Raw genomic sequence first — 13,007 nt, 5'->3', positions numbered from 1 at the left:
CCAAACCTTGGCTCTGCTACCTATTGTGTGTGTGTGACCTTAAACACATTTCTTGACCTCTTGAAAAACCTGTTCCCTATCTTAAAAAGAGGACTACTTAGGTGAACTTCCTGGTCTGTGATTAACATCTGATGTGAATGCGTATGTGAAAGAGGCCATTGCAGTGCCTGGCACACAATAGATGCTCAATGAATGTGAGATGCCTGCCCTTGTATATAACCCTGAGTCCGGACGCAATAGGTTAGTGGTGGGGACAACCAAATCTTCCGCACCACTCTGACCTCCAAGCACTGCTGCTACGCTGGCTTCAGTCTCCGTCACTGCCCTCACTGACAGCACTGTTCTTCACCAGGAGAGGGGAAGCACAGCAGGAGGATAAATGTCAGCTACTACCACTTCCCAAATGCCTGCTGTGTGCCAAGCACTGTGTAGGCCCCCTGTAGACACGATCTCTAATCGTGACAGTGGCCCTGCCAAGCAGGAATGCCCATCCCCATTTTACAGCAAAGGGAGCCAGGCTCAGAAAGCTTTAGCAGCAAGGCCGGGGAAGGTGCTGCCACCAGTCCAGCCCGGCCCTGGCTATGGTTCTCAATTCCGACTTCCCAGGCCCACCCCAGGTCGAGTGAATCAGAATCTCTGCATTTTTAACACCCCCACTGTGATTCCAACGAGGAGGAGCCGGTGGAGGGAGGGAGGTCCGAGGCTCCGCCTGCTGCTGTGGAGAAGGCGGCTGTCTGGAGCTGTTCTTGACCGTGTCCGAAAGAAGACTATGTTCACAGCCCAAGAGGAGTTTTGAAACGCTTTCCCATGAAAATCTTTGAAAAAAGATCACACCTCCATGCATCTGAGATTGTATAAAGAAACTATTTTACAGGTTTTATTCCAAGTTGTTCAAAAAGAACCTGGTTCCATGAAGAATTCACTTTGGATCAAATCAAGGGCATTAGGTTCAGTAAGGAATTGGGAGCGCTTGGGGTAGGAGGGGTGATTTTTCTCTGTCTCCCCTCTTAAAGACAGTTCTCATCCCTGAAGGACAGCAGGCAAAAACAACAGCCCGTGGAAGCCCAGGGCTGTGCTGGTTGAATTTATGATGGGCTTGAAAGCATCTGCGTTACAATCAAGTGACAGAGGCTGCCCTCGGGATATTTAACCTCTCTCTAGCAAATCAGTATTAGCAATGGCAGGCTGAAGTCATCAGGAGCCTTGGAATTAGCCAATGGTGTGAGAAAAAGATCATTCAGATCTCCAGTATATATGTTTAAGGTGGCAAAAATGTTCACTACTTCCAAGTAGTTTTATTTTGAGGACATTGCAGTTTAATGAATAATTTACAAGTAAAATGTATTGTCAGCTTATTTACATATCTCTCTCCAAATTATTAATTATATCCTATTTCATAAAATATACAAGTGATTCCGTTAAATGGCTTTTCCCTAGATGAAGCAGATCAAACTGGGGCCTGCATCTCCCCAAAGAGGCATTAATGCCTGGTAGCATTTACCTGAGGGTAAGACAGAGTACTTTGGAGAAATTAGAAACTTCCCGACTACTCCTTAGGAAAGCTCAATCCCTTTAAAGTGATGGAACTGTCATAAATCAGGCAGATTTGGTTTTGCCCGGGGATGACTTGAAGACAGGCTGAAGCCCTGAGGCTGCTGCCAGCTCTTTAGTGATTTGTCTGGCTCGGTCCACAGGCAGATTTAAAGGCAACCAACCGTTAGCAAGAAACGGGGCAAGTGAAAGATCTGCTTCCTACCTTGACCACTAACGCCTGCAAGGGCAGAGGGAATGGCTGAATTCCAGCCCAATTCCAGGGCTGCTGTTTGCTGTCCTGCTCTCCTCAGTTGATGCTATGATTCCCGCAGAAGGTGACAGAGTCAGGGTGGGGAGGTGAGCAGGTGCCAGTGCCGGGCAAACCCACCACGCGTTTGTCTGCATGGCTGGGCCGGGTCTGTGGTTCTCATGTGATTTTCCCAGGATTCTGTGCAATGTCAAAGAGGAATTTGGATGGTTCCCACGAAGAGGGAAGCACCTTCTTATCTCAGATGTTATCCCTTTGGTCCGCTGTCCTGTGCAGAAAATGCACGAATCCTAAGCAGAGTTAAGGCTAGAGCTGGGATGCTGTAGAAAGCTGCAAAATGCCCCTGAAAAGATATTCACGTCCTAATCCTGGAACCTATAAATGTTTCCTTATATGGCAAAAAAAACAAAAACAAAAACAACTGGTGGGGGTGCTTTGCTAATGTGATTAAATTAAGGATCTCAAGATGGGAAGATTATTCTGGATTATCTGGGTGGGTCCTAAGTGCAATCACATGCATGTTTGTAAAAGGAAGGCAAAGGGAGACTATTTCACACTCACAGAGGAGAAGGTCATGGGAAGATGGAACAGAAGAGGAATTGAGGGTGCTGGCCTTGAAGACTGAGGCAGCACGGCCACAAGCCAAGGAATGCCAGCAGCCAGCAGAAACTGCAAAAGGCAAGAAACAGATTCCGCTCTAGAGGGAGCTCAGTGCTGCTGACACCTTGACTTTGGCCCAGTGATATTGATTTTGGACTTCTGGCCTCTAGAACAGTGAGTGAATATGTTTCTGTTGTTTTAAGCCACCAAGTTTGCGGTGGTTGTTACAGCAGCCCCAGGAAGCTCATGCAGACACACAGGTATGGCAGCTTGCACGCCACCAATGCGGCCCGGCAGGCACGAGCACCAGTGGGTGGTTGTTCCCTCCCAGGACTAAGAAGCTGCTCACTTTGGGGGCCACTGCGTGTCTCCCTCTGTCACAGACCCACAGTTCTCAAGACGATCCTGAGGCCACTGAGTAGCCACTCCCTTGCTCTAAGCCTTCAGAGATGTGCTCGGGGCATTAGAGCACTAGCAAAGTGAACCATGCTTTACAGGGAGGCAACAACACAGGCCTTTAAAACCGGGGATGAAGAGCACAGTTGAGAAGTAGAATCTAGATGATCTTCACCATCTAGTTAGTTCCATTACCCCATTTTACAGATGAGGAAACTGAGGCCCAGCGGAGTTAGATGACTAGTCATGAACCAACCTAAACTAGACTATCAAGAATGCATTCTCTAAGAAAAAGTCATAGAAAGCTCCCAAAGTACCTTCTATTCCAAAGCCAAGGCTACTTGAAACAGAAAAAAAAAAAAAAGTCCATGAACCATTAATTCAGCAATTAACCATGTTCTGCCTTGTCTATATTCTATGTTGCTGTAGTTTTGAACTTTCATTTAATTATTTTATTGTTATTTAATCTTTGGTTTGTTGATTAGCGTATTGCTCTGAGTTTATATAATACATCCCTTTAGGCAAGAACTGTGGGCCCTTTATTTGGATGTCCCCCTCTGCAGCGGCTAGCATAGGTCTTGGTTCATAGCTAGTGTTCAATAAACATATATTTTATTTCTAGTCCTGTAGGAGCCAAAAGGCTATTTTGTGGGCATGGGTCTAATTCCATTTTCTTACAGGTGAGACCACAAAAGCTTATGAGAGACCCTCCGTTCCAGGGACAACCTCACAGCCAGTCACTCTGACGCAAGTTCTGGCTGTCACCACAGCCGAAGCCAGCCACACCACCTTGCCAAAGCCATCCCCATCCGCAGCTTCTACCACCAGCAGCGCCAGACCACAGCCCGTGGGCCACAGGAGCCGGGAGATGGGTCAGTAGGTGGACCGTGTGTGCTGGGAAAGTGGGAGATGGGGTTTTGGAGTAACAGCCCTGTCTGAACCCCTATACGCGGTGCCCCTCTCCCACCTTTTGAGCTGGGTGAATGGGGAACACACCCAGGGTATGCGGTTGTGTCCTCCCAGGTTCAAGGGAGGATATAGATTCAAAAATAGGACTGCTGTTACCACACATTTGAAGGTGGGATATTAAGTAAAACTTTCCCATTGCAAAATCCTCATTTCATCAAAAAGCTCAGCTGAAGGGATAGTAGGTTTCTACATAAACACTGTTAGGGTTTTTTTTTTTTTTTTTTTTGGTTATTGTTGCTGTTTCTTAAGTGACAAATGGTATACACCTGGAAGTCTTCAAATATTAAAAACAAACAAAACCAAGAGTCCCTTTAGGAAAAGTCAGATAGCTAAAATTTGTGTTCCTTTTCAAATTGCTTTTGTCTTACCATTTTTATCCATCTCTTAAATCATGTTTAAGGTTTTCCTAAGGTCAAGTTTAAGGAATTCATCTCAGCACTACATCAAACAGAGCCTTAAGAGCTCATCTGATAATCCAATTTCCAGTTTCTGCACAGGCCTGTGTCTATGCCAGCCTGGGCTCACCGGCACCCGTCTCATTTCTAAAGGCTGGAGGGGGAGTACAACTGTTGCCCCTGCAACTCCTTCTGAGTATTTCCCACCGGGCGCCACTTTTTCCTTCTAGGAGGAAGAGCTTGGGACTTGTTTTTCTCAGCCTCACCTCCAGCTTCCTGTCACTACTGCCACACAGCGGCCCTGCCCCTCACACAGTGGAGCCCAGCTGTCTGTCTGTCCATCTTTCCATCTAACAAATGTGAATCAGCACTTTCAACGCCCTAGATACTTTTCTAAACACCTTGCAAATATCAGCCTATGGACTCCTTCATAACAACCCTATGAAGTAGATTTATTACTTCTAATTTGAATAATTCATTGTGTTAGTGAGGGTACCATGAAGTATCGGGGTGAAGAAACTGGCCCGTTCACACAGCTAGGAAGTAGCAAATCTGGAATTCAAACTCCAGTAGCCTGGCTCTCCTCTGACCCTTGCAGGGGGGCATTCCTGCCAAGAGATGAACAGCACAGGCCTGGGCAGAGCACACCTCAGCATGGCTGGGTGGCAAGATTAGAGGGTGCTCGACCCAGCCAACTTCTTATGTGATCAATAATAAATAACAGAATTCGTGAAGTCCATACCTTCCCTGTGCCAGGCACACCACATGCATTATTTTATTTAATCTTCCCAAGAATGGTCTGAAATAGGGATTATTATTATTATTCCCTTTTACAGATGACTCATGGAAAAAGCTGTGTTATAAAGTCCTGAAATAAAAATGCCATAAAAATAATTTTTGAGGTTCTGAAATGCATCAAACAATTCCCCACCATCCTATTCTTGTTTAACTCAGACGACTATTAACAGAGGCACCCAGTACCTGAGAGCAAAAGAGAAATAATTATTTCGCAAGGATGCTGGGAGGAAGGGTTAACAGGGGTCCTTTGGCCAGAACTGTTTGTTTTTTTTTAAATTTCAGCCTCTTGACTTTAGATTTCTTGATTCTTTCAAAGATTTTTGAGTATTTAAGTTGTTTGTCTCCTTAGAGAACATCAATTCCTTACATAACACGTATAATTAAACATGTGGCATATTTATTTGGCTACACCGAGAGCTTGGAAACCCTGTTGCAAGTTGGGCTCTGTTGGTGGAAAACCTCAAGAACCTTGAAGTAGTGGTTCCCACCCTGGCAAAGCTTCATTATTCCTGGCCTGGGGACAGGGGCTTTGGACAACAGCCTCCGAGCCCATCAGTGTTCCTTCTTCATCCTTGTCCAGCTCCCGCTCCCATGCCGACCCACAGACTGCTAGACAAATCCTCGGGGCAAGCGCTCTGGGCGGAAGCCACTGTAATGGCCAAATTGGGGAGAGAGGAAGGACTTTTTAAAAATTGTACCACCTACTCAAAGGATTTTCTCTAAGCATAAAAAGATGTGAAATTTGATGTTTAAAGGTCTATGTCTTTTTTCAATAATGGTTTTATTGAGATATTTTTCACATACCATACAATTTGTCTATCTATAGTGTACAATTCAATAGGTTTTGGTATGTTTATAGAGTTGCATGGCCATCACCACAATCAATTCTAGCACATTTTCATCACCCCCAAAAGAAACCCCCTACCCATGAACAGTCATTCACCATTTCCCCTAGCCCCCCACCTCCCAGCCCTAGGTAACCACCAGTCTACTTTCATGAGTGCCTATCTTAATGTATGGCTGTAGATATTTGCTGTGATATTTTAGCCCAACTATACTAACTAATATTTAGCATTTAGATAACTTTTTTTTTCTCCAAATGAACTAAAAATAAGAGAGCAACTCTCCTCATACTGCTAATAGACAAGTGAGTTGCTGTTATTGCATCTATTAAGGGTGTTTTTATTTTTTTCTCTTACATATGTGACTTTAGGCAAATGATTCTAGAAGTGGTTGTGGACAGGGTGTTCACGTAAAACCTAATTCATTTACTCATTCAACAAATATTAATTGAATGCCTGCTGTGTGTCAGGCACTGTTCTAGGATCTGAGCTACATCAGTGGACACATCCCACCAAGATCCCTGCAGCAGGTCACTTCAGTTTAGGACACCCAAAAAGGGTGTAGCCAGAATAGGAGGTACCTGTGTTGGGGGTCTAAGCGTCATTTTTGGTGTACAATGAGGTAAAGAGCTGCCTCTCGGACAAGACATAGGACCTTGGAGAGAGTTCAGTGGAGAGTAGAAGAGACAGGGGCTCCCCCAGCCCATGCAGAGGAGCTGATGCAGGTGGAAGGACTCCAAGGAACACCGGGCTGGACACCACCACCCCAACATGGCCCCTTAACTGACCCATGAATGTGCAAACCAAGACAGAAAGGAGCAAATCAAGGCTGGGGCTAAGGGAGCCAAGACTTCTCATAGGGGCAAGAGTAAGGCAGTTCTTCCTGGGAAAGGCAGATCTAGAGACAGGCTTAGGAAAGTGTTCTGGAAAAGACAGAAAATCCCTCCAGGCCCAACCATTGGGCCAGCTGAAGCTACCACAGGCTCTGCAGGTGGAGTGGCTGCACCCTCCTTTGTCTTCCTAGTCAGGTTCATTTCAAGAAGTGCCATGGTGGCCTCAGCTGATCTAGATTAAATGCGTCCACAACCGGGGTAGACCTGGGAGGCGAAGAAGAGCGCCACCCAGTGGCAAGCATGGCGATGACTGAGATGGTTCACCTGTCTACTCCCGGCCCCACCCCTGACCACGGGCAGCTAAGCGGGAGGAAGTGCGAAACTGGAGGTAGCAAGAGAGACCAACATCTGTCACTGCCCGTTCCTTCTACGTGCAATTTCCCTTCTCACCAACATTAATCTCACCTGTGAAAGTTTATCTTCCTTAAGGGGTCTGGAGGCGGCTTTCCTCAAAACCCAGTCTTAACAAAGTAAGTTTCTTACATAGTAAGAAAAAGACAAAAATTCCAAAAGAAAAATGGGGAAAGATCATGACCAGGCAAGCCACAGTAGAAGAACTACAAATGGCCAATAAATATTCTTTGAAAAGATGTTCAACTTCACCAGGAATCACATAAGTGCAAACTAACAAGATGCCATTTCTCACCAGTTCACATTGGGAATTGATAACAGTTTTGGCAAGAGTGTGAACAAATGACCCAGAATTCATACTTACAGGAATATATCCTAAGGTAACTGTCAGCCAAGGGTGAAAAGAAGCATGAACACAGACGTTGTTCATAGTAAAAACAAACAAGTTAGTTGTCCATCATTAGAACAGTTAAAGAAGGTACTGTACAGCTATTAAAATGCTGAGGAGTATGTGCGCTCACTGACTGGAGAAGACTGGCCTGTGAGCAAGTTACAAAACAGCAAGGGTACCAGTCTCCTTTCTGTAACTGTGTGTCGTATATGACAACATATGTGTAGAGAAAGGGATACAACTCTATAGACCAAAATCATCAACCCGTAACTGCTGGAGAGAGGATAGTTACTGATTGCTTTTATGCTTAGTATATAATTTTTTTACAGTAAGACTGTATTATATGTACAATTAGAAAATAAAGATACTCTTCTGAGTTTGTTACAAATAATTGGAACAAAGACAAAAAGAGTCAAAAGCCACAGATACATCCAATTCTAAGAGAAATTGAGATTTTCCCCATGATATTAATATGTTTTCTCGTCTCCTCCATGACACTTGGTTCTTTCCCTCAGCTGGTTTTTATGTCCTCCTCCATCCCCTATTTCTCCCCATCTCCCTTTTAAAACCTTGCTTCAGAGAAATTGCCCAATAAATAATGAATGCTGAAGTGCATTTGATTCTCTCTCGGAGCAATTAAAGACAACCCATTGTGTACCTCTAAAAATGACTGAAAGCTAATGCTATCTGCATCGACACCATGTTAACACAGTTTAAGCAGATTGTTAAATGTTAAGTGACATTTCTGTTGAAAGATTACTTTAACCTCCCCATGAGTGGTACAGCTGAGGAGAATTATTGCAAGAATAATCGAGTATAAAGAAATATGGCACTTTAGTAAAAGATACTTTGATAATTGTGAAATACAAGGGCTATCATTACCTGAAATTTTTAATCAGTGTTTTAAGTTAAACCCATTTTGTTTTTCCATTTCAATGTTTCCTCCAGGGCAGGTTCAGACCAAGCAAGGACAAAGCTTTACCTTGGTTCTGACCTTGGCAATGTCTTGCTAGGTTGGACCATGGAAAGAATGAGAAAAGTTCAATTAAAATTCATGCTCTGACGAGTCGAATGTTCTTACAGATCTATGGTCCACCCCTACCTACACGAGCAGCCAAAACAGGCCCGGAGCCAATCCAGGTGAGAACTTGAACTCCCTTTCTAGCTACTGATGAAAGTTAAGCTTGTTTACATGGGGATCATCTTTCCAAATCTTTGCCATTTGATTTGGATTTGGACAGAGAACATTAAACCAGTTAGGCCAACAGAAGATACCACTCAGGGTCCAGCTTGAAGGAAACTTGTATGAAAAGTAAAGAAGTCGCTAAGTAAGCAAAGCATTTACCTACTTTCCTTTCCCTTGAGGCAACTTTTATAGACGTTGTGATAGAAATTCCTAAGGATTCAGTAACCAGGCTTTTATTAACCTGAAAAGTGATATTCTCTGGGGTCTATTTTTGAGGAACTAGTGTGAAAGAGTGAAGGAAATTTTTATCATCTCCCAGGAAAGGGCTTTTCCTTTTTTTTTTTTTTTTTCTCTCTCTCTTGCTTGAGTATTTCTATAATTCAGGAGCTAGAAATACGTTGTCTTGCCTCTGGGAATTCACCTATAAATTCTGACTCCCCTGGCGTTCTTCACTTCTGTGTGCCCCTTAGTAGTTTGGCCCAAGAACTGGGAATCTAGCAAATTCTTCTCTCTGTGGCGCTGTTGAGGCCTGCAGAGATGAGAGAGGAAAATGGAGCAGGGTTCGATGTTTTCTACAAACTCTGCTCCGGGCCAGGCCCATGAGCTGATAGACTTGGTGGAAGTTTACCATTCCCTTTAAAGCCGAGGGCACTAGGATCAGAGGTCAGGTCCTGCAGTGGGAGGTGTTCGGGTCTTCCTCCTGCTGGGGGCTACTCCTCTGCCCTCCACATGCTCTTAGAAACTGTAGGTTGTTTTGCTTTGATACCGCATCAGAGCAGGGGCTCCATGGGGTCCCCTGATCAGGGGGAGCAGCTTCCACGCAAGCTCACAGTTGCACCTTTGCCAATGTCCACGCCGTTGTCCTGGACAAAAGGGCTTAAGAATCAGAACAGCGGGCAGGGCAAGGACTCCAAGGCCATCTTAGGCCTCATCAAGCCCATGGCTGTTCAGGAGGCCAAGCCATGGGGCACTCTTTCCACCTTCCCCTTGGCCAGAATCTCTGCCTACTTTACAATCCCCAAAAGTAGAGCCAACCACAGAGAGTTCGGCAGACTTCCAAGGAAAATCTGAGCTAGGGTCACTTTGAACAGGGGCGAAACAAGGGCAGGAAGCAGTCTGCTGACGCATGGAAATCAGCTGACCCTGTGTGATCCCCTCAGGTGTCCAAAGGCAGGATTCTTCGGGAGCTGCCTTCCAGAAGCCTGTCGGAGCGGACGTCAGTCTGGGTAAGCTGCCCTCTGCCTACCGTCCCTGCTCCCTGGGAACCTGCTCTGCGGCACCTGCAGACACACAGACCTCCACACACGCTCGCGTTTGGCCTCTGCAGCTCAACTCCAGGTCACCAGAGTTTTGGGGGCCTGCCAAATTATCTTAACCTCAAGAAAATGTCTCTTTGATCTGTCTGTTCTCAGTGTGTCTGAGAGAAAATCTCTGTCAACTCAGATGCCCAAGGGCTGTCATGACTTTATGTGCCCTTGAGAGGTTCCCTAGCTAAGCATCCCTGGGCTGGCCTCTGGAGCAAAGTGCAAATACCCAGACACGCCGCATGAACCACACGTGGCACGGGAGGTGGCTGGAAGGAGGCACATTACCCTTCATCATCTCCAGTTTTTATACCACCTGACAACATTAGGTTTGTTCCAAGGTTGTATCTGCTAAATACATTTGGCCTCAGTCCCTTTTTTCTAACCTTACTGGCCTCCAGTTCTACAGCTCTGAGAAGCTCTGTTCTTCTCCATGCTCCTTCATGCCCCAGTCATTACAGGGGCTCTGTGACCCACACAGGTGTTCCTAGTTCCCTTTTTGCCCTCAAATCCTACCCGTTCTACTGCTCCTCACCATCATCCCTGCAACTTTGCTCTGAGAGCCTCAGACCCTCCCATGACCCTGCAGCGTGTCCTTGCCTTGGAGGATGCTCCCAGCCCGCAGGTGCTCAGAGCTACACTAGTTATGAAGCCCCACTGTGGCTCCTGAAGGGGGAGGACACCGTTTGCACAGCCTGAGTTTGGGGTTCTTAGATGCCCTTGAACCAGTTCTCCCCTCAGATATAGTCATGTATCTCAGGCAAGTCGCCCAGTTGCCTCAGCTATAAAATCCTCACATCATGGAATTGGAAAGAATTGTATAAAGTACATCTTGTCTAATTTCTCACCTAAAAATGAATCCCTTATGGTGTGCTAGACTGAGGCTTTTACCCTATGTCAGATCATTTCAAGTGGTAGGGAATTTCCCAGCTGCTTCAATAAGCAGCGGCATTAGACATATTAATAACTATCCAGAACTTCAGCTCATCGCTCCTAATTTGTCTAATCCAGCTGTTCTCCAAGTGTGGCTCGAGGACCCTGCTTTGAGGGATTCTTCAAAGTTCTCCCTTCTCTGACTACCTGTCTGCATGAGGACAGATTTTCTCCATATGCTTAACAAAAACAATGTATCACAACAGATTGGCTGCAGGAGCCGACATCCGATTCCAGATGTCTTATATAATATTATGACAGACATCGAAGACGTTTGCCACCCTTGTTACTGAACTCTTTTTGTTTTGGAAGTTATTTTTCGTTTAACAATGGTATTTGTGTTAAAATATAATAGTTCTATTATTTTTAAATCAATGAATAGTAAATAAATTTCTAGTTAATATTCTGTTTCACATGAGAGAATGCATAGTTGCAATTTCTAAATGATAAAAATCAACAGATATAACCCTACACAAACAAAAGCTCTTTAGGGTCTCCAATAATTTTTAAGAGCATGAAGAAGCCAAGACTCCCTGAGAGTCTCTCAAATTTGAGAGACTCAAATATATGCAGCTAGACTTCATGTCTTCTGATATGTCTCATCTTTTCCAGGGTAAACTTCTCCAATCCCCAGAGTAGGTCCTTACATGACGTGGCAGTACACCCTCTAGCTAAACTACAGACTATTAACGATTCATAGAACAGGGACCCTGAGCAGAACACAGTCCTACAAGGGTTTTGCGCCAGGGAATTGCCTCTCTTGTCCTAAATACTCTGCCTCCACTAAAACATCCCACGTTCCGCTTGGGGGATGCCCAGTCTCAACATTGGCTTACCTACTGCTGAGCTTGCGATAAGGAGTGTCCCCGAGATTTTATCTCTTTTACTTCTGTAGAAGCAGGTCCCCCCAATCCTGTCTACATGCAATTGAGTTTTTGATCCCAAGGTGGAATATCACATATATCTCCATTAAATCCTCCCTTAGTTTACTGTTGCAGTTTTTCTGACTCTCAATTTCTCCTTCTGATCTTTGTATCATCTGTATAACTGATAAACATGCCACCTGTCTCCATTACTGTCATTGATAAAAATACATCACATGGGACCACCGACTCCTATGATCCCCACTAAACACTTCTTTTGTGTTTAGATCAGCACATTAACAGACACAAGCAGCTCCATATGAACCTAATGATGTCGGGCTCAACTTTTCATCCCCTCCCACCCCAGGACATCAAGCTTATGACCCATGAGTAATGCCTTCTGCCCACAGATACAACTTTGTACAGCCCTTATGTAAGCCATCATTCTCACTGTAGGGGAACTGTTACTTAATTTTAACAAATATTTGTCGAGTATACTATATGTCAGCCACTGTGTATGTTAGAACTACAAAGCGGAACCAAATATTTTCAAATGCTAGGATTCTGCTGCTGGAGCTTCTGCCTTCACAGGCCCCACACTCTCCCCCTGCAGAGCCATCAGGGGCCCCACAGCCAGACCCCTGCTCCTCCTCCCAGGGCCCTCTGAGTCGGGGCAGGCTGCCCCTGCTGTATTCCGGGAGGAGGTGGGGATGGCGAGCTCCTGATGAATCAGGTTAGAACTCGGTGACTTTTCCTCAGAGCCATCCTGGTGCTGGTTGGCTTCATGGTACCATGAACTCTGTGTGAGTCAAATAAGCTTCACTGGCCTGGAAACTCTAACCATGGAGTTAATGTTGTTTCCATGAGAAAAGGCTGTCAGGTTCCAAACAAATACCCCATACCAAGCCTTGAAGGGCAACCCACTTATAAACCTGGGACTGTGATGCTTCACAGTGTGACAGCTGGTGCCCAGGACCCCAGGCTGTCCGCAGCCTTCTCTGAAAGTCCTTCTGTGACGCATGCGCTGCCAGCATGCCAACACCTCCGGCACAGCTGCAGCGCCCTGCCCCGCCTCACTCCAGTGCAGCAAGAGGAAGCTCTCCGAGGAGGCCCCACAGGCCTGCTGCCCTTCAGACTGCCACTGCCTCCTAAAAACTGCACCCCCGGGGAGTCACTGGGGAGAAACCAAGGAGCTGAAAATGCCACCTGAGCTCTGTCTTACAAAACTTGAGAGCCCTAAAGGTCATGTGTCGCAGCTGCCACTTGGGTCCCATGGTGGTGACTT

At 45.6% G+C, this 13,007-nt stretch overlaps 1 protein-coding gene across 9 annotated transcripts in view; it reads left to right on the top strand.

Moving 5' to 3' along the window:
• VIT (vitrin) overlaps window positions 1-13,007 on the top strand; it is a 105,732-nt gene that overhangs the window by 61,840 nt on the left and 30,885 nt on the right. For 3 of the 9 annotated variants that reach the window (XM_069494210.1, XM_069494208.1, XM_069494207.1), the window contains exons 7-9: window positions 3,478-3,669; window positions 8,520-8,576; window positions 9,783-9,848. In XM_069494210.1, the coding sequence (XP_069350311.1) occupies window positions 3,478-3,669; window positions 8,520-8,576; window positions 9,783-9,848 (315 nt within the window). The remainder of the gene's footprint in view (window positions 1-3,477; window positions 3,670-8,519; window positions 8,577-9,782; window positions 9,849-13,007) is intronic. The other 6 variants (XM_069494215.1, XM_069494214.1, XM_069494213.1 and 3 more) reach the window with 3 other exon arrangements.

The sequence above is a fragment of the Eulemur rufifrons genome, chromosome 19, assembly GCF_041146395.1.
Source record: "Eulemur rufifrons isolate Redbay chromosome 19, OSU_ERuf_1, whole genome shotgun sequence".
NCBI lineage: Eukaryota > Metazoa > Chordata > Mammalia > Primates > Lemuridae > Eulemur > Eulemur rufifrons.
Note: the sequence above shows the minus strand (reverse complement) of the source record. Positions and strands in the feature narration are given on the sequence as shown.